This window comes from Bufo gargarizans, chromosome 3 (genome assembly GCF_014858855.1).
Source record: "Bufo gargarizans isolate SCDJY-AF-19 chromosome 3, ASM1485885v1, whole genome shotgun sequence".
Classification (NCBI taxonomy): Eukaryota; Metazoa; Chordata; class Amphibia; order Anura; family Bufonidae; genus Bufo; species Bufo gargarizans.
The window spans coordinates 425,029,382-425,051,623 of NC_058082.1; the positions used below are offsets into that span (position 1 = coordinate 425,029,382).

The 22,242-nt window shown below is 46.6% G+C and overlaps 1 protein-coding gene across 1 annotated transcript in view; it reads right to left on the reverse strand.

Annotated features, from left to right (window-relative positions):
* The window catches only part of FAM72A (family with sequence similarity 72 member A), a 64,787-nt gene that overhangs the window by 12,256 nt on the left and 30,289 nt on the right, over positions 1-22,242 (reverse strand). Inside the window, exon 4 of the mRNA XM_044286618.1 lies at positions 7,230-7,354. Within this exon, the coding sequence (XP_044142553.1) occupies positions 7,230-7,354 (125 nt within the window). The remainder of the gene's footprint in view (positions 1-7,229; positions 7,355-22,242) is intronic.

Here is a 22,242-nt window from a genome sequence, read left to right on the forward strand (position 1 = left end):
AAAATCACTGTGAGGGGGCATTTAAGGTGACATTACTCTGTGTGAGGGTCCACTTAAAGGGCATCATTGTATGGGAGCCACTTAAGGTGACAACATACTGTGGCGGGGGAGGAGGGGTAATTAAAGCGGTTGTCTTACTTCAGCAAAATGGTATTTATCAAATTACAAGGCACTTACTAATGTATTGTGATTGTCCATATTGCCTCCTCCTGCTGGCGGGATTCATTTTTCCATTGAATTATTCACTGCTCGTTACACGGTGGGCTGGATAAAAACTACTGTGCATGTGTGTCTATGCATACTCCCAGGGTCCCGGCCTCCAGAAAGTCCAGCACTTTTCCTATAGTGTGTAAGCACGGCCATCGCTGCTGGATTGCAGGGTGGTTGAAATACCTGGAAACTAGCAGTGTATAATGTCATGGAAAAATGAACCAAGCCAGCAAAGGAAGCAACATGGACAATCACAATACACTAGTAAGTGCCTCGTATTAAGTTTCTCTACATGATAAATGCCATTTGCTGAAGTGAGACAATCCCTTTAAGTGGGCATCACTGTGAGGGGACACTTAACAGTACATTATACTGTGTGGGGGTCCACTTAAAGTGCCAACCCTGTGTGGAGGGCACTTAAGAAGGCATCATTCTGTGATGGGGAACTCAAGGCGGCAACATAAAAATACATTATACATAGGGATGAGCGAACCTTCGTACCGAATTTTCGTAAAAGTCCGGGTTTGATGTTCGGCGCTTTCTTGGTGCTTTTTGAAAGGCTGCAAAGCAGCCAATCAACAAGCGTCATACTACTTGCCCCAAGAGGCCATCACAGCCACGCCTACTATTGGCATGGCTGTGATTGGCCAGTGCAGCATGTGACCCAGCCTCTATTTAAGCTGGAGTCACGTAGCGCCGCACGTCACTCTGCTCTGATCAGTGTAGGGATAGTATGCAGCTGCTGCTGTTAGGGCGAGATTAGGCAGTGATTTACTCTTCAAAAACACTTAATGAAGTGATCGATCTACAGCTGTGAATCAGTCAACCTCAATAACTTCACACGCTACCGTGCATTTCCAAGTCTAATTCTGTCCGTAAAAGGGATACCTGTCATTCAGGGCCTAAATAAAAGGCCTACAATTTATATTCAGCTAAATCTAAAAATAGTTAGTGCTGTGCCTGTATTAGTGTAATACGGTACCTAAATAAATAGCCAGATAGTGTTAGGTGCCTGTAAAAAAAGGCCTGAATTTGAATTCAATACATTGGGCCAAATAATTTTTTTCTTATTGTGGTGAATGGTAACAATGAGGAAAACATCTAGTAAGGGACGCGGACATGGTGCTGGGAGAGGACGTGGCCGTTCTGCCACAGTCACACATCCTAGTGTACCAACTACCTCAGGTCCCAGTAGACGCCAGAATTTACAGCGATATTTGGTGGGGCACAATGCCGTTCTAAGGATGGTAAGGCCTGAGCAGGTACAGGCTCTAGTCAATTGGGTGGCCGACAGTGGATCCAGCACGTTCACATTATCTCCCACCCAGTCTTCTGCAGAAAGCGCACAGATGGTGCCTGAAAACCAAGCCCATCAGTCTGTCACATCACCCCCATGCATATCAGGGAAACTGTCTGAGCCTCAACTTATGCAGCAGTCTCTTATGCTGTTTGAAGACTCTGCTGGCAGGGTTTCCCAAGGGCATCCACCTAGCCCTTCCCCAGCGGTGGAAGACATAGAATGCACTGACGCACAACCACTTATGTTTCCTGATGATGAGGACATGGGAATACCACCTAAGCACGTCTCTGATGATGAAACACAGGTGCCAACTGCTGTGTCTTTCTGCAGTGTGCAGACTGAACAGGAGGTCAGGGAGGAAGACTGGGTGGAAGACGATGCAGGGGACGATGAGGTCCTAGACCCCACATGGAATAAAGGTCGTGGCACTGACTTTCAGAGTTCAGAGGACGAGGCAGTGGTGAGACCGAGCCAACAGCATAGCAAAAGAGGGAGCAGTGGGCAAAAGCAGAACACCCGCTGCCAAGAGAGTCCGCCTGCTACTGGCCGCCGCCATCTGGGACAGAGCACCCCAAAGGCATCTTCAAGGAGTTCCCTGGCGTGGCAGTTCTTCAAACAATGTGCTGACGACAAGACCCGAGTGGTTTGCACGCTGTGCCATCAGAGCCTGAAGCGAGGCATTAACGTTCTGAACCTTAGCACAACCTGCATGACCAGGTGGAGTAAACACCTTAAAAACAAGGAACTCACTCAGGCTCCCCCTGCTACCTCTTCTGCTGCTGCCCCCTCGGCCTCTTCTGCTGAAGCCGCCTCGGCCTCTTCCTCCGGCTCTGGAGGAACGTTGGCACCTGCCGCCCAGAAAACAGAGGATGTACCACCAACACCACCACCTTCCTCACCAAGCATCTCAACCATGTCACACGGCAGCGTTCCGCTCTCCATCTCACAAACATTCGAGAGAAAGCGTAAATTCCCACCTAGCCACCCTCGATCCCTGGCCCTGAATGCCAGCATTTCTAAACTACTGGCCTATGAAATGCTGTCATTCAGGCTGGTGGGCACAGACAGCTTCAAACAGCTCATGTCGCTTGCTGTCCCACAGTATGTTGTTCGCAGCCGCCACTACTTCTCCAAGAGAGCTGTGCCTTCCCTGCACAACCAAGTATCCGATAGAATCAAGTGTGCACTGTGCAACGCCATCTGTGGCAAGGTCCACCTAACCACAGATACGTGGACCAGTAAGCATGGCCAGGGATGCTATATCTCCCTAACTGCACACTGGGTAAATGTAGTGGCGGCTGGGCCCCAGGAGGAGAGCTGTTTGGCGCACGTCCTTCCGCCGCCAAGGATCGCAGGGCAACATTCTTTGCCACCTGTAGCCTCCTCCTCCTACTCGGCTTCCTCCTCTTCCACCTGCTCATCCAGTCAGCCACACACCTTCACCACCAACTTCAGCACAGCACGGGGTAAACGTCAGCAGGCCATTCTGAAACTCACATGAGCGACTACATGCTTCAGTGCCTGCGCAACGACAGCAGAGTTGCCCACATTTTAATGTGTGCGGACTACTGGGTTGCCACCCTGCTGGATCCCCGGTACAAAGACAATGTGCCCACCTTACTTCCTGCACTGGAGCGTGATAGGAAGATGCGCGAGTACAAGCGCACGTTGGTAGACGCGCTACTGAGAGCATTCCCAAATGTCACAGGGGAACAAGTGGAAGCCCAAGGCGAAGGCAGAGGAGGAGCAAGAGGTCGCCAATGCAGCTGTGTCACGCCAGCTCCTCTCAGGGCAGGGTTACCATGGCAGAGATGCGGAAAAGTTTTGTCAACAAGCCACAGCTAACTGCACCACCACCTGATACTGAAAGTGTTAGCAGGAGGCAACATTTCACTAACATGGTGGAACAGTACATGTGCACACCCCTCCACGTACTGACTGATGGTTTGGCCCCATTCAACCTCTGGGTCTCCAAATTGTCCATGTGGCTAGAGCTAGCCTTTTATGCCTTGGAGGTGCTGGCCTGCCTGGCGGCCAGCGTTTTGTCTGAACGTGTATTCAGCACGGCAGAGGGCGTCATTACAGACAAACGCAGCCGCCTGTCTACAGCCAATGTGGACAAGGTGACGTTCATAAAAATGAACCAGGTATGGATCCCAAAGGACCTGTCCATCCCTTGTGCAGATTAGACATTTATAACTTCCTCCCCTTAACCATATATTATTGTACTCCAGGGCACTTTCTCATTCAATCCTCTTTTTATTTTCATTTTACCAAGTTGAATGAACCTCTCCTCTGTCTGGGTGCCGGGGCCTAAAAATATCTGACAGTGGCCTGTTCCAGTGTTGGGTGACATGAAGCCTGATTCTCTGCTATGGGACCTCTCGCCTCTGTCTGGGTGTCGGGGCCTAAATATCTGACAGTGGCCTGTTCCAGTGTTGGGTGACATGAAGCCTGATTCTCTGCTATGACATGAAGCCTGAATCTCTGCTATGGGACCTCTCTCCTCTGTCTGGGTGCTGGGACCTAAAAATATCTGACAATGGCCTGTTCCAATGTTGGGTGACATGAACACTGATTCTCTGCTATGACATGAAGCCTGATTCTCTGCTATGGGACCTCTCTCCTCTGTCTGGGTGCCGGGGCCTAATATATCTGACAGTGGCCTTTTCCAGTGTTGGGTGACATGAAGCCTGATTCTCTGCTATGACATGAAGCCTGAATCTCTGCTATGGGACCTCTCTCCTCTGTCTGGGTGCCGGGGCCTAAAAATATCTGACAGTGGCCTGTTACAGTGGTGGGTGACATGAAGCCTGATTCTCTGCTATGACATGCAGACTGATTCTCTGCTGACATGAAGCCTGATTCTCTGCTATGGGACCTCTCTCCTCTGTCTGGGTGCCGGGACCTAAAAATATCTGACAGTGGCCTTTTCCAGTGGTGGGTGACATGAAGCCTGATTCTTTGCTATGACATGAAGCCTGATTCTCTGCTATGGGACCTCTCTCCTCTGTCTGGGTGCCGGGGCCTAATAATATCTGACAGTGGCCTTTTCCAGTGTTGGGTGACATGAAGCCTGATTCTCTGCTATGACATGAAGCCTGAATCTCTGCTATGGGACCTCTCTCCTCTGTCTGGGTGCCGGGGCCTAAAAATATCTGACAGTGGCCTGTTACAGTGGTGGGTGACATGAAGCCTGATTCTCTGCTATGACATGCAGACTGATTCTCTGCTGACATGAAGCCTGATTCTCTGCTTTGGGACCTCTCTCCAGTTGATATTAGTTAATATATATTTATTTTATTTTTATTCATTTCCCTATCCACATTTGTTTGCAGGGGATTTACCTACATTTTGCTGCCTTTTGCAGCCCTCTAGCCCTTTCCGGGGCTGTTTTACAGCCTTTTTAGTGCCGAAAAGTTTGGGTCCCCATTGACTTCAATGGGGTTCGGGTTCGGGGCGAAGTTCGGGTCGAGTTCGGATCCCGAACCCGAACATTTCCGGGAAGTTCGGCCGAACTTCTCGAACCCGAACATCCAGGTGTTCGCTCAACTCTAATTATACAGCATGGTGTGCCCATAGAGGGTATCACTTTGTGTAGGGGCTGTTTAGAGGGGCCTCATTCTGTGTGGAGGCACTTAAGGGACATCCTACTGTGAGGAGCATCATACTGCATGGGGGGCACTAAGGGGGCATCATACTGTGTGGGGAGCCAGTAAGGGGGATCATACTGTGTGGAGGGGCACTAAAGGGGTATCATACTATCTAAAGGGCAATAATGGGTATCATTAAAGGGGTTTTCTGGGATTTTAATATTGATGAACTATCCTCAAGATAGGTCATGAATATCAGATCAGCAGATGTCCGATACCCAGCACCCCCACCGATCAGCTAGTTGAAGAGAAGGCTGCGCTCCATGCCAGCGCTGCCTTCCATTCATTGTTTACCTGCTCGCCTTTGACTGCGCAGCAGTGAGCAGGTGTAATTACAAGTTGTCCCATTTACGTCTATGGGATGGCTCGTTCCTATACATTTGAATGGGAACGAGCCGTAGATCATCTGTTTGAGAAGGCTCCTGTGATCACTACAGCCTTCTCTCAGCTTTTCCTAGGCCGAGTGACGACACATTCATTGGTTACGATGAGCGCAATGCTACTGAGCACAATACCAAGCACATTAGCTATACAATGTACGACACTGTGCTAGGTAAACTGCGAGAAGGCGGCTGCACTCACAGGAGCACCAGTACCTTGTCAAAACAGCTGATTGGTGGAGGTCCTGCGTGTCTGACCCTCACCGATTGATGTGCTATCCTCAGGATAGGTCATCAGATCGGTCCTCCCGCCGTTGCCTTCTCAAACATTTGATCAGCGGGGGTCCCAACTGTCAGACCCCCACCGGTCAGTATGAAAATCTCAGAAAACCCATTTAATGTCTAGGGGGACACTAACCATCACTGTATTGAGGTGGCAGTAAGAGGACATTCTTATTATTTTGGGGCCCTAAGGGGATTGGGAGGGATTACAGTTGTGGTGCATTGGTAGAAATAAAAAACTATTTGCGGCTGTGTGCTAAACGCAACTGCTGTTGTTCCTCCTTACATTTTTTTTTTCCAAGGCTTGGACATTTACCTGACGGCAGATTTTGCAGAAAGCCTACAGCAGAAATCCAAAGCTAAAAACTCCTGCCACAGATTGACCACGAGGATTAGCCCCATTGTTAGGGCATATGCACACAACCATATGCCCTCAGAGAAATACAGTCCGCGAGTGGCCATATGTTCCGGAGCGGCATATATCGTGTGCACAGGAGTGCACAGCATCATAGGTTACTATGATGCTGTGCACATCGGGCCGCCTGTGGTACTATTGTTCCGCACTCATATGATTTTATGAGTGGGGGACAATAGTCCCGCGGGCGGCCCGATGCGCACAGTATCGTAGTAACCTATGATGATGTGCTCTCCCGTGCGCACGATGTATGCCGCTCCGGAACATATGGCCCACTCGCGGACCGTATGTCTCGGAGGGCATACCGTCGTGTGCATGAGCCTTCATTGAGAGGAACTAATCCACGGCTTTACTGTGCAGAGTACGTAACGATAGTAAACATGTTGCGAATATTAAATTCTGCAGCAATTTAAAGGGGTTCTGCAGTTTTTTTAAACTGATGATCTATCCTCTGGATAGATAATCAGCATCTGATCTGTGGGGGTCCGACACCAGAGACCCCTGCCGATCAGCTGTTTGAGAAGGCATCGGTGCACGTGTCTGCGGGCAGGGATCCCAGTAGATAATTCGCAAATAAAGACCGGCACTCACTGATGAATATTCTTGTATGTTTATTCAGTCACTTATTCCATCATAGCTCAGGGGGAGTGTCTTTTCTGCTACAGCTAAGGGGTGTGTCTCAGTTCTCCCTATCACAGCTCAGGAGGCAGTTGAAGGATGAAACTGAGCATATGCGGCCTTCTGAGTGAGCAGGTAAAAAAAAATAGGAAAAAAAAAAACTGCAGGTGGCGCTATACAGATACATTTTATTGAATAACTCAGTGGCTATGCTAAATTTTTCATTACATGCAATTATAAAAGTATTCAGACCCAGGTGCTCGTTTGAAAACTATAGAATATTTTTCATGGGACAACCCCTTTAAAATAGAATATTAGATAAGAGCAAGAATTACAGACCTGCTCACAGTAAGACAGAACATCATACTTGCCTGATTCATCCATTCTGCTAATGCTGTACACATACTGGCTATGAAACATCCATAAGTGGCCATTATTACTGGACAACAGACACGGCCGACACGGAGCCACCACATGGTAGCCAACCTCATTACCACTGCAAATGTATGGAAAAAAAGAAGTTAAATGTGCAGTACGGTAGCTCAGTGGTTAGCACTGGTGCCTTGCAGCACTGAGGTCCTAGGTTCCAATCCAAACAAGGCATGGACTTTGTATGTTCTCCCCGTGTTTGTGTGGGTTTACTCTGGGTACTCTGGTTTCCTCCCACACTCCAAAGACACACTGATAGGGAACTTAGGTTGTGAGGCCCATTGGGGACAGCAAGTGATGCTAATGTCAGTAAAGCGCTGCAGAATATAGTAGTGCTATATAAGTGTGTAAAATAAATAAATAAAACAGTTAAAGGGGTATTCTGGTAAAGTAATTTTTTTTTTTTAAACTGTATAAAATGGGTTTTGCAATCACAGACAATGGGGGCAAATTGCTAGGATATGCCGCCATTGTCTGATAGGTGCGGGTCCCACCTCTGGGACCTGCACCTAAACAGAGAATGGAGCAGGGAAAGTAGTGCATACACAGCCGCACTTCATTCATTTCTATGGGGCCTGCCGAAAATAGCCGAGCGCTGGGAGCGGGGGGCTGCGCATGCGCTCCCATTCACTTGTATGGGAGCAGCGCGTGGTAGTGTCCTCCAGCCACAACTCTCTCCGTTCTCGGTGTAAGTGCGGGTAATCACCAGCACACTAACACTCCCTTTGTTTCACAAGACATTTAACTACAGAATTGATAGCACCACACTGAGCATGCTCGACCTAACAAAGGCTCAGAACTACAGGTCGATGCCATGGTAATTTATGAGGAAACACAGTGGGTAGCAGAGGAAGAAAACTGCTTTTATATCATATTATGTAATTATTCATGATAAATTAGTCTAAAACAAAAGTTATATTTATGGTTACCAAAATACCCCTTTTAATAAAAAACTGTATTAGGATCATTTATCAAACTGGTATAAAGTAGAACTGGCTTAGTTGTCCATAGCAACCAATCAGATTCCACCTTTCATTTTCCAAAAGGTGCTGTCAAAAATGAAAGGTGGAACCTGATTGCTTGCTATGGGCAACTAAGGGTACTTTCACACTAACGGCAGGACGGATCCGACAGGATGTTTACGCTGTCGGATCCGTCCTGCCGCTATTTCGCTGTGCCGCAGCTCCGTCCCCATTGATTATAATGGGGGCGGAGCTCTGGCGCAGCACAGCAGTGCGCGCGACTAAAAGTACTGCATGTTCGACTTTTCTAGTCTGGCGGCTTCTCGCCGCGCTGCACCAGAGCTCCGCCCCATCCCCATAATAGTTAATGGGGACAGAGCGGTAGACCGGCTGCACGGCGAAATAGCGGCAGGACGGATCCGACAGGGTGAACAGCTGTCGGATCTGTCCTGCCGCTAGTGTGAAAGTAGCCTGAGATAGTTCTACGTTATACCAGTTTGAACTAGCTTAGTTGCCCATAGAAACCAATCAGAATCCATCTTTCATTTTCCAACAGTAGCTGTCAAAAATAAAAGGTGAAATCTGATTGGTTGCTATGGGCAACTAAGCTAGTTCTACTTTACACCAGTTTGATAAATGACTCCATATATGTATATCATTAGTAACAGTATATGTATACATTAGTAACAGTATACGTATATTATTAGTATAAAAATATAAAGTTAGTAAAAACCGTCTAAGAAAGTGTTAAACATGGGCAGGTGCAAATCTGCTGTGACTGCAAAGCAATAGCAAGCAAGCACAAAGCAGCAGCACCCTGCAGGCACTAATACATGTGTAAGGCCCCATGCACACGGCCGTGTTTCACAGCCGTGTGCGGGCCGTGGAACCGCGGCCTGGATCCCTCCTGAGAGCAGGAGCGCACGGCGTCACTGGTTGCTATGACGCCGTGCGCTCCCTGCTGCCGCCGCAATACAGTAATACACTGGTATGATCTATACCAGTGTATTACTGTACTGTGCCGGCAGCAGGGAGCGCACGGCGTCATAGCAACCAGTGACGCCGTGCGCTCCTGCTCTCAGGAGGGATCCAGGCCGCGGTCCCACGGCCCGCACACGGCTGTGAAACACGGCCGTGTGCATGGGGCCTAAGCATGTAATATTTGTATTATTTTCTATTATATTACTGCTATATTTACTATAAATGTGAGATTGTTAGTGACCACTTTGATTAACCCCTTAAGGACCAGGCCATATTTCACCTTAAGGACCAGGCAATTTTTTGCAAATCTGACCAGTGTTACTTTATTGTGGTGAGAACTTTAAAATGCTTTTACTTATCCAGGCCATTCTTTTTTTATTTTTTTTATTCTTTTTTTATTTTATAGATAGTGTTCAACAACAACATCTCAAACAGTCTGCACAACAAAAAAAGAGAGAGCACGTGTCATTGTATAGCTACAGTACATATTCATGTGACAGTGCAAATTATTGTCATATTGACATAGCATCATGAACATATTAACCTAGTAACGCAAACAAGAGAGAGGGTCTCTAGGTATATAACACAAGCGAATTTACATTTTGGCGCCCCCCCCCCTCCCCATCATTTCACATTTCTGCCCCTCATGATTCATGTCCATTTCTTGCCCCCCCCCCATCATTTCACATTTCTGCCCCTCATGATTCATGTCCATTTCTTGCCCCCCATGTGCTAATATCATAGTGCCATCCTCTCCGCCTGCCCCCTAATGTGCCAGTATAAAGTGCCTCTCTCCTACCCCCTCCATGTGCCAGTATCTTGGCGCCAATAGCCCTCCTCCCCCGTGGCAGTAAAGTAACAGTCCGGTATTTAAAAAAAAAAAAAACAAAGTTTGCCCTGGGATTTGAACTCACGACCTCTACACATCAGAGGCAATGCATTTACCCTGACAGCTATGAAAGCTATCTAGCTAGCTGCTTAAAAAAGAAAATATAAGACTTCTACTGTAGGTAACTTTGATACCTAGTGTACATCCATACACATGACAGCTGCCCCAGTACACAGTGTATGGATGTAGCAGAGCTGGGTGTGTTGGGGCAGCTGTCATGTGTATGGTTGTACACTAGGTATCAAAGTTACCTACCTATTTTTTTTTTTTTTTTTTTAAGCAACTAGCAAGACAGCTTTCATAGCTGTGAGGGTAAATGCCTTGCCTCTGATGTGTAGAGGTCATGAGTTTGAATCCCAGGACAAACTTTTCTGAAAGGCAGTCTAAATGAGATTAAAATACACCAGGGTCTCATATCTGTGTGACTGAACAAACTCATACTTGCAGCACATCTGGCTGGCAAGTGAAGGAACTGATGTAGGGGTCGGGGCGCAGGTGGCGGCCGGGAGCTACTTCTTGGGATTCTGACTCCTGCCGGCGCCCCCAGGCAGAGTGCGCTCTACGTGGTGGCCTACTCTGCTTATGGGTGGCGCCGGCCATGAGTAGGAGATCTGAGGTTGGGTTTGAGAGCAAGAATAATAAGTCGTCTGCAAAGGCTACACATTTGATTGACCTACAGTCACCTATGAGGTGACCTATAGTGAAACCATTGATGGAAGGGTTTTGTCTGATGTTCTGAAGGAGGGTTCCGACCACCAAGAGGGAGGGGAATAGGGGGCAACTCTGCCTCGTCCCATTTGTAATTTTGAATGATTTTATTCGGGCTGACGGTTGCGCATAAAGCGTTGAAATAGCTGTGTTAAATTCAGGGGGAAAGTTAAACTTACGTAGTGTAAGTTTAACTGGCTCCGCATCTATTCCCAACAATGCCAGCGGTAATTTACGCTTGTGCGCTATATGTATGGCGTGTAGCAATTTGCATGAGTTATCCCTACCTTCTCTACATTTGACAAACCCTGCTTGCTCACTGCCGATGAGTCGTGTGAGAAGGGGACTAATACGAATGGCTATCAGTTTAGCGCATACTTTCAAATCTAGATTTAGTAGTAAAATGGGGCGATAATTTCCACATGACTGTGGGTCTTTTCCAGTTTTGTGTATCAGTGTGTGTGCGCCTCTTGCATTTGAGGATATAACCTGCCCCCCTGAAGTAGAAAGTTGCAGAGTGAGACTAGGTGCTATGTCAACACATCCTCAAACTTTCTGTAGTAGAGAAGCAGAAGACCATCTGGTCCAGGGCTTTTCCCAGAAGGAAAGCTGCTTAGGATAGCTTTCAGTTCAGTTATTGTGACTGGGGCCAAGAGGCTAACCGCCTCAGTTTCAGAGATAGTGGGGATGTTCAAAGCATCCAAGAAGTTCTGGATATTTGTTGTGAGAGATGGGTTTGGGTTAGTCTGGAGATTGTAGAGCCCCGAGTAGTATGAGTGAAGAGCTTTGGCTATGTCAGCTGTCTGGGTGTGGGTTTTTCCATGACTCTCTTTTATCTTATATATGTAGGTTTTTTCTCTAGATTTCTTGATCAAGTAGGACATTAGCATCCCTCCTTTTAAAAAAATACCAAATTTAGCAAAAATTTCGATAAAATTGGCAAATTTCCAAATTTAAATTTCTGTACTTTTATAATAGATAGTAATACCTCCAAAAATTGTTATTACTTTACATTCCTCATATGTCTACTATATGTTTGGATCATTTTGTGAAAGCCATTTTATTTTTTGGGGACGTTAGAAGGCTTAGAAGTTTAGAAGCAAAATTTCCAAAACCCACTTTTTAAGGACCAGTTCAGGTCTGAAGTCACTTTGTGAGGCTTACATAATAGAAACCATCCAAAATTGAACACATTTTAGAAACTACACCTCTCAAGGTTTTCAAAACTGATTTTAAAACCTTTGTTAACCCTTCAGGTGTTCCACAAGAATTAATGAAACATAGAGATAAAATGTCACAATTTCACTTTTTGGGCAGATTTTCCATTTTAATCAATTTTTTCAAGTTACAAAGCAAGGGTTAACAGCCAAACAAGTAACTTCTTAGTTTTCCCTTATGGTGTCAGGATGCGGTGTTTTACTCAATAAATCAAACCTACTAATGTCCCATGGACTAAATTACACCTCTTAATCCTCCACCTACTTATTACTAAAACTTAGCTTTTATTTAATCTATCTAATATATTTTCTATAGAATGCTTTTAAAATTGCCAGCTAGTTTAGTTAAGCCTGCACTTCTAAGTGTTATTGCAGATCCTGCTCTAGTATCCTAGCTAGGAATGTAACATTGCACGCTGAAAGTATAGTTTGTAGGTACAATGTATCATTTACTTATTGTGGAATTGTCATGCTATTGCTTTGCTAGAGACTATGCTAAATTAAAACATATGAGCAATGCTGCCCTTTTTGTGATGTACGGTGACAGTAAATGGCTTTTTTGATACGTTTTTTTTTTTTTTTTTTTGTTCACGGTGTTCACCTGAGGGGTTAGATCATGTGGTATTTTTATAGAGCAGGTTGTTACGGACGCGGCGATACTTAATATATATACTTTTTTAATATACTTAAGTTTTGCACAATAACAGCATTTTTTAAACAAAAAAAAAAATCATGTTTTTGTGTCTCCACAGTCTGCGAGTCATATTTTTTTAATTGTTTGGGCGATTGTGTTAGGTAGGGTATAATTTTTTGCGGGATGAGGTGACGGTTAGATTGGTACTATTTTGGTGGGGCATACGCCTTTTTGATCGCTTGGTCTTACACTTTTAGTGTTGTAAAGTGACAAAAAAATGGTTTTTTTTAGCACAGTTTTTATTTTAATTTTTTTACGGTGTTCATTTGAGGGGTTAGGTCATGTCATATTTTCATAGAGCCGGTCGATACGGACGCCGCAATACCTTATATGTCTACTTTTCTTTTTTTCCCTATTTTTTACAAAAAATGTTTCCTTTATTTTGGGAAAAGGACACATTTTTTTTTTTTACTTGAAACTTTAAATTCTTTTGTAAAACTTTCTTTTTTTTACACTTTCTTTTTTGTCCTACTCTAGGACTTCAACTTTTGGGGGTCTGATACACTTTATAATGCATCACAATACTTCTGTATTGTGATGCATTGGCTGTAAGTGTATTACATACTGTAATACACTTACAGCCTGTTTGCCTGTGAGATCCAGGGGGTTGGATCTCACAGGCTGTCACGGAAGGCAGCCACTATGCCTAAGGAAGGCACCGGGCTGCCTTCCCTGCCATCGGGTCCCGTCACAGCAGCGCGGTGTCCCGATGGAAGCTCCAATCCCCGCAAGGACATCGTACGTGCCGCGGTCAGCGCTGACTGCGGCACATCAAGGGTTAATGCGCCGGCATCAGTGATTTCACCGATGACGGCGCATGCAGCAGGGGTCCAGCTATCAGTAACTGCAGGACCCCTGCCGGGGATCGGGCGGGCGCATCTCCTGCACTTGCCCGATCACAGCGCCATACATGTACGGCGCTGGACCTTAAGTCACGGACAACTGCGCCGTACATGTACGGCGCATGACCTTAAGGGGTTAAACTGTGTGAGCCCACCAGCCACCACACGGTGACCTCACACAGATGGGTCCCTACACTACATACAGGAGATTTACCTCTCTCTTGGGCCTTGGCCTATAAAAAATAACTCAATAGGTAGGAAGCAGCTTTATAACATGGGTTGAAAAAAAAGAAACAGGGGGAGATTTATCAAACTGGTGTATAGTAGAACTGGCTTAGTTGCCCATAGCAACCAATCAGATTCCAGCTTTCATTTTGCAATGGAGCTGTGAAAAGCTGTGAAAAGGTAGAATCCGATTGGTTGCTATGGGCAACTAAGCAAGTTCTACTTTACTTTGATAAGTCTTCCCCACAGTTCCTCAAGTTCAACCATTGTGAAGCAGGGGAAGTAGAAAATTTAGGCAGCGCTGCCCGTGACAGTGGAGAAGGTACTCAGCAGCGTGTGGCGGAAGTCTTGGAAAGCCTCTGGCACAACTTGCTGAGGTGAGCATTACTGCCTACCATCACTAACGTAACAGCCCTACCCACCTACCGATTTCCGCTTCTCTTGTCTTTCTTGCAATTTCAACCATTCTCAATCAATTAAAGATTAATTGTCAGATTAATTATAACCCTCAATGCCGTTAGCCATTAGATCTTTTTTAAATGCTGACACAGAATCTGCCATTACTACCTCTTGGAGTAGGAGATTCCACAGATTGACTGCTTTAACTGTAAAGAATAGGGATGAGCGAACTCGAACTGTATAGTTCGGGTTCGTACCGAATTTTGGGGTGTCCGTGACACGGACCCGAACCCGGACATTTTCGTAAAAGTCCGGGTTCGGGTTCGGTGTTCGTCGCTTTCTTGGCGCTTTTGTGACGCTTTCTTGGCGCTTTTTGAAAGGCTGCAAAGCAGCCAATCAACAAGCGTCATACTACTTGCCCCAAGAGGCCGTCACAGCCATGCCTACTATTGGCATGGCTGTGATTGGCCAGAGCACCATGTGACCCAGCCTCTATTTAAGCTGGAGTCACATAGCGCCGCCCGTCACTCTGCTCTGATTAGCGTAGGGAGAGGTTGCGGATGCGACAGTAGGGCGAGATTAGGCAGATTAACTCCTCCAAAGGACTTCACTTGATTAATCGATCGATCTGCAGCTGTGCATCATTGAGCTGCTGAAATTCAAATGCTCACTCACTGTTTTTAGGCTGCCCAGACCGTTTGTCAGTCACTTTTTTCTGGGGTGATCGGCGGCCATTTTGTGTCTTGTGCGGTGCTGCGACCAAGTGCATCCAAGCTGCGACCAAGTGCATTTAACCCTCAATGGTGTGGTTGTTTTTTGGCTAAAGCCTACATCAGGGTGAAGCTGTCACACCAAGTGCATTTAACCAGCAATAGTCTGTTCATTTTTTGGCCATATACTAAATCAGGGGCAAGCTGCGCCTGTCACCAAGTGCATTTAACCCTCAATGGTGTGGTTGTTTTTTGGCTAAAGCCTACATCAGGGTGAAGCTGTCACACCAAGTGCATTTAACCAGCAATAGTCTGTTTATTTTTTGGCCATATACTACATCAGGGGCAAGCTGCGCCCGTCACCAAGTGCATTTAACCCTCAGTAGTGTGGTTGGTCAAGCTGTGACACCAAGTGCATTTAACCAGCAATAGTCTGTTCATTTTTTGGCCATATACTACATCAGGGGCAAGCTGCGCCCGTCACCAAGTGCATTTAACCAGCAATAGTGTGGTTATTTTTTGGCCATATCCCAGTCTAATTCTGTCACTAAATCCATACCGGTCACCCAGCGCCTAAATACTAGGCCTCAAATTTATATCCCGCTAAATCTCTCGTTACCGCTGTCCTGTTGTGGCTGGGAAAGTTATTTAGTGTCCGTCAAAGCACATCTTTTGTTCTGGGTTGAAGTACAATTCCCAATTTAGCAATTTCATAATTTAGTGGTTCCTGCTATATCAGAGCTATTTGAAATCTATCCCTAAAAGGGTATATAATATTCAAGGTGCACATAGGGTCATTCAGAATAACTTCACACACACCCGCTACTGTGCATTTCCAAGTCTAATTCTGTCACTAAACCCATACCTGTCACCCAGCGCCTAAATACTAGGCCTCAAATTTATATCCCGCTAAATCTCTCGTTACCGCTGTCCTGTTGTGGCTGGGAAAGTTATTTAGTGTCCGTCAAAGCACATTTTTTGTTCTGGGTTGAAATACAATTCCCAATTTAGCAATTTCATAATTTAGTGGTTTCTGCTATATCAGAGCTATTTGAAATCTATCCCTAAAAGGGTATATAATATTCAAGGTGCACATTGGGTCATTCAGAATAACTTCACACACACCCGCTACTGTGTATTTCCAAGTCTAATTCTGTCACTAAACCCATACCTGTCACCCAGCGCCTAAATACTAGGCCTCAAATTTATATCCTGCTAAATCTCTCGTTACCGCTGTCCTGTTGTGGCTGGGAAAGTTATTTAGTGTCCGTCAAAGCACATTTTTTGTTCTGGGTTGAAATACAATTCCCAATTTAGCAATTTCATAATTTAGTGGTTTCTGCTATATCAGAGCTATTTGAAATCTATCCCTAAAAGGGTATATAATATTCAAGGTGCACATTGGGTCATTCAGAATAACTTCACACACACCCGCTACTGTGTATTTCCAAGTCTAATTCTGTCACTAAACCCATACCTGTCACCCAGCGCCTAAATACTAGGCCTCAAATTTATATCCTGCTAAATCTCTCGTTACCGCTGTCCTGTTGTGGCTGGGAAAGTTATTTAGTGTCCGTCAAAGCACATTTTTTGTTCTGGGTTGAAATACAATTCCCAATTTAGCAATTTCATAATTTAGTGGTTTCTGCTATATCAGAGCTATTTGAAATCTATCCCTAAAAGGGTATATAATATTCAAGGTGCACATAGGGTCATTCAGAATAACTTCACACACACCCGCTACTGTGCATTTCCAAGTCTAATTCTGTCACTAAACCCATACCTGTCACCCAGCGCCTAAATACTAGGCCTCAAATTTATATCCCGCTAAATCTGTCGTTACCGCTGTCCTGTTGTGGCTGGGAAAGTTATTTAGTGTCCGTCAAAGCACATTTTTTGTTCTGGGTTGAAATACAATTCCCAATTTAGCAATTTCATAATTTAGTGGTTTCTGCTATATCAGAGCTATTGGAAATCTATCCCTAAAAGGGTATATAATATTCAAGGTGCACATTGGGTCATTCAGAATAACTTCACACACACCCGCTACTGTGTATTTCCAAGTCTAATTCTGTCACTAAACCCATACCTGTCACCCAGCGCCTAAATACTAGGCCTCAAATTTATATCCTGCTAAATCTCTCGTTACCGCTGTCCTGTTGTGGCTGGGAAAGTTATTTAGTGTCCGTCAAAGCACATTTTTTGTTCTGGGTTGAAATACAATTCCCAATTTAGCAATTTCATAATTTAGTGGTTTCTGCTATATCAGAGCTATTTGAAATCTATCCCTAAAAGGGTATATAATATTCAAGGTGCACATTGGGTCATTCAGAATAACTTCACACACACCCGCTACTGTGTATTTCCAAGTCTAATTCTGTCACTAAACCCATACCTGTCACCCAGCTCCTAAATACTAGGCCTCAAATTTATATCCTGCTAAATCTCTCGTTACCGCTGTCCTGTTGTGGCTGGGAAAGTTATTTAGTGTCCGTCAAAGCACATTTTTTGTTCTGGGTTGAAATACAATTCCCAATTTAGCAATTTCATAATTTAGTGGTTTCTGCTATATCAGAGCTATTTGAAATCTATCCCTAAAAGGGTATATAATATTCAAGGTGCACATTGGGTCATTCAGAATAACTTCACACACACCCGCTACTGTGTATTTCCAAGTCTAATTCTGTCACTAAACCCATACCTGTCACCCAGCGCCTAAATACTAGGCCTCAAATTTATATCCCGCTAAATCTCTCGTTACCGCTGTCCTGTTGTGGCTGGGAAAGTTATTTAGTGTCCGTCAAAGCACATTTTTTGTTCTGGGTTGAAATACAATTCCCAATTTAGCAATTTCATAATTTAGTGGTTTCTGCTATATCAGAGCTATTTGAAATCTATCCCTAAAAGGGTATATAATATTCAAGGTGCACATTGGGTCATTCAGAATAACTTCACACACACCCGCTACTGTGTATTTCCAAGTCTAATTCTGTCACTAAACCCATACCTGTCACCCAGCGCCTAAATACTAGGCCTCAAATTTATATCCTGCTAAATCTCTCGTTACCGCTGTCCTGTTGTGGCTGGGAAAGTTATTTAGTGTCCGTCAAAGCACATTTTTTGTTCTGGGTTGAAATACAATTCCCAATTTAGCAATTTCATAATTTAGTGGTTTCTGCTATATCAGAGCTATTTGAAATCTATCCCTAAAAGGGTATATAATATTCAAGGTGCACATTGGGTCATTCAGAATAACTTCACACACACCCGCTACTGTGTATTTCCAAGTCTAATTCTGTCACTAAACCCATACCTGTCACCCAGCGCCTAAATACTAGGCCTCAAATTTATATCCTGCTAAATCTCTCGTTACCGCTGTCCTGTTGTGGCTGGGAAAGTTATTTAGTGTCCGTCAAAGCACATTTTTTGTTCTGGGTTGAAATACAATTCCCAATTTAGCAATTTCATAATTTAGTGGTTTCTGCTATATCAGAGCTATTTGAAATCTATCCCTAAAAGGGTATATAATATTCAAGGTGCACATTGGGTCATTCAGAATAACTTCACACACACCCGCTACTGTGTATTTCCAAGTCTAATTCTGTCACTAAACCCATACCTGTCACCCAGCGCCTAAATACTAGGCCTCAAATTTATATCCCGCTGAATTTGAATACAATACATTGGGCCAAATAATATTTTTGTTGTTGTGGTGAACCATAACAATGAGAAAAACATCTAGTAAGGGACGCGGACGTGGACATGGTCGTGGTGGTGTTAGTGGACCCTCTGGTGCTGGGAGAGGACATGGCCGTTCTGCCACATCCACACGTCCTAGTGTACCAACTACCTCAGGTCCCAGTAGCCGCCAGAATTTACAGCGATATATGGTGGGGCCCAATGCCGTTCTAAGGATGGTAAGGCCTGAGCAGGTACAGGCATTAGTCAATTGGGTGGCCGACAGTGGATCCAGCACGTTCACATTATCTCCCACCCAGTCTTCTGCAGAAAGCGCACAGATGGCGCCTGAAAACCAACCCCATCAGTCTGTCACATCACCCCCATGCATACCAGGGAAACTGTCTCAGCCTCAAGTTATGCAGCAGTCTCTTATGCTGTTTGAAGACTCCGCTGGCAGGGTTTCCCAAGGGCATCCACCTAGCCCTTCCCCAGCGGTGAAAGATATAGAATGCACTGACGCACAACCACTTATGTTTCCTGATGATGAGGACATGGGAATACCACCTCAGCATGTCTCTGATGATGACGAAACACAGGTGCCAACTGCTGCGTCTTTCTGCAGTGTGCAGACTGAACAGGAGGTCAGGGATCAAGACTGGGTGGAAGACGATGCAGGGGATGATGAGGTCCTAGACCCCACATGGAATGAAGGTCGTGCCACTGACTTTCACAGTTCGGAGGAAGAGGCAGTGGTGAGACCGAGCCAACAGCGTAGCAAAAGAGGGAGCAGTGGGCAAAAGCAGAACACCCGCCGCCAAGAGACTCCGCCTGCTACTGCCCGCCGCCATCTGGGACCGAGCACCCCAAAGGCAGCTTCAAGGAGTTCCCTGGCATGGCACTTCTTCAAACAATGTGCTGACGACAAGACCCGAGTGGTTTGCACGCTGTGCCATCAGAGCCTTAAGCGAGGCATTAACGTTCTGAACCTGAGCACAACCTGCATGACCAGGCACCTGCATGCAAAGCATGAACTGCAGTGGAGTAAACACCTTAAAACCAAGGAAGTCACTCAGGCTCCCCCTGCTACCTCTTCTGCTGCTGCCGCCTCGGCCTCTTCTGCTGCTGCCGCCTCGGCCTCTTCCTCCGCCTCTGGAGGAACGTTGGCACCTGCCGCCCAGCAAACAGGGGATGTACCACCAACACCACCACCACCACCTCCGTCACCAAGCGTCTCAACCATGTCACACGCCAGCGTTCAGCTCTCCATCTCACAAACATTTGATAGAAAGCGTAAATTCCCACCTAGCCACCCTCGATCCCTGGCCCTGAATGCCAGCATTTCTAAACTACTGGCCTATGAAATGCTGTCATTTAGGCTGGTGGACACAGACAGCTTCAAACAGCTCATGTCGCTTGCTGTCCCACAGTATGTTGTTCCCAGCCGCCACTACTTCTCCAAGAGAGCCGTGCCTTCCCTGCACAACCAAGTATCCGATAAAATCAAGTGTGCACTGCGCAACGCCATCTGTGGCAAGGTCCACCTAACCACAGATACGTGGACCAGTAAGCACGGCCAGGGACGCTATATCTCCCTAACTGCACACTGGGTAAATGTAGTGGCAGCTGGGCCCCAGGCGGAGAGCTGTTTGGCGCACGTCCTTCCGCCGCCAAGGATCGCAGGGCAACATTCTTTGCCTCCTGTTGCCACCTCCTCCTTCTCGGCTTCCTCCTCCTCTTCTTCCACCTGCTCATCCAGTCAGCCACACACCTTCACCACCAACTTCAGCACAGCCCGGGGTAAACGTCAGCAGGCCATTCTGAAACTCATATGTTTGGGGGACAGGCCCCACACCGCACAGGAGTTGTGGCGGGGTATAGAACAACAGACCGACGAGTGGTTGCTGCCGGTGAGCCTCAAGCCCGGCCTGGTGGTGTGCGATAATGGGCGAAATCTCGTTGCAGCTCTGGGACTAGCCAATTTGACGCACATCCCTTGCTTGGCGCATGTGCTGAATTTGGTGGTGCAGAAGTTCATTCACAACTACCCCGACATGTCAGAGCTGCTGCATAAAGTGCGGGCCGTCTGTTCGCGCTTCCGGCGTTCACATCCTGCTGCTGCTCGCCTGTCTGCGCTACAGCGTAACTTCGGCCTTCCCGCTCACCGCCTCATATGCGACGTGCCCACCAGGTGGAACTCCACCTTGCACATGCTGGACAGACTGTGCGAGCAGCAGCAGGCCATAGTGGAGTTTCAGCTGCAGCACGCACGGGTCAGTCGCACTACAGAACAGCACCACTTCACCACCAATGACTGGGCCTCCATGCGAGACCTGTGTGCCCTGTTGCGCTGTTTCGAGTACTCCACCAACATGGCCAGTGGCGATGACGCCGTTATCAGCGTTACAATACCACTTCTATGTCTCCTTGAGAAAACACTTAGGGCGATGATGCAAGAGGAGGTGGCCCAGGAGGAGGAGGAGGAGGAGGAGGAAGAGGGGTCATTTTTAGCACTTTCAGGCCAGTCTCTTCGAAGTGACTCAGAGGGAGGTTTTTGGCAACAGCAGAGGCCAGGTACAAATGTGGCCAGACAGGGCCCACTACTGGAGGACGAGGATGAGGAGGAGGTGGATGAGGATGAAGCATGGTCACAGCGAGGTGGCACCCAACGCAGCTCGGGTCCATCACTGGTGCGTGGCTGGGGGGAAAGGCAGGACGATGACGATACGCCTCCCACAGAGGACAGCTTGTCCTTACCCCTGGGCAGCCTGGCACACATGAGCGACTACATGCTGCAGTGCCTGCGCAACGACAGCAGAGTTGCCCACATTTTAACCTGTGCGGACTACTGGGTTGCCACCCTGCTGGATCCACGCTACAAAGACAATGTGCCCACCTTACTTCCTGCACTGGAGCGTGATAGGAAGATGCGCGAGTACAAGCGCACGTTGGTAGACGCGCTACTGAGAGCATTCCCAAATGTCACAGGGGAACAAGTGGAAGCCCAAGGCCAAGGCAGAGGAGGAGCAAGAGGTCGCCAAGGCAGCTGTGTCAATGTCAGCTCCTTTGAGGGCAGGGTTAGCATGGCAGAGATGTGGAAAACTTTTGTCAACACGCCACAGCTAACTGCACCACCACCTGATACGCAACGTGTTAGCAGGAGGCAACATTTCACTAACATGGTGGAACAGTACGTGTGCACACCCCTCCACGTACTGACTGATGGTTCGGCCCCATTCAACTTCTGGGTCTCTAAATTGTCCACGTGGCCAGAGCTAGCCTTTTATGCCTTGGAGGTGCTGGCCTGCCCGGCGGCCAGCGTTTTGTCTGAACGTGTATTCAGCACGGCAGGGGGCGTCATTACAGACAAACGCAGCCGCCTGTCTACAGCCAATGTGGACAAGCTGACGTTCATAAAAATGAACCAGGCATGGATCCCACAGGATCTGTCCGTCCCTTGTCCAGATTAGACATTAACTACCTCCCCTTAACCATATATTATTGGACTCCAGGGCACTTCCTCATTCAATCCTATTTTTATTTTCATTTTACCATTATATTGCGAGGCTACCCAAAGTTGAATGAACCTCTCCTGTGTCTGGGTGCCGGGGCCTAAATATATGCCAATGGACTGTTCCAATGTTGGGTGA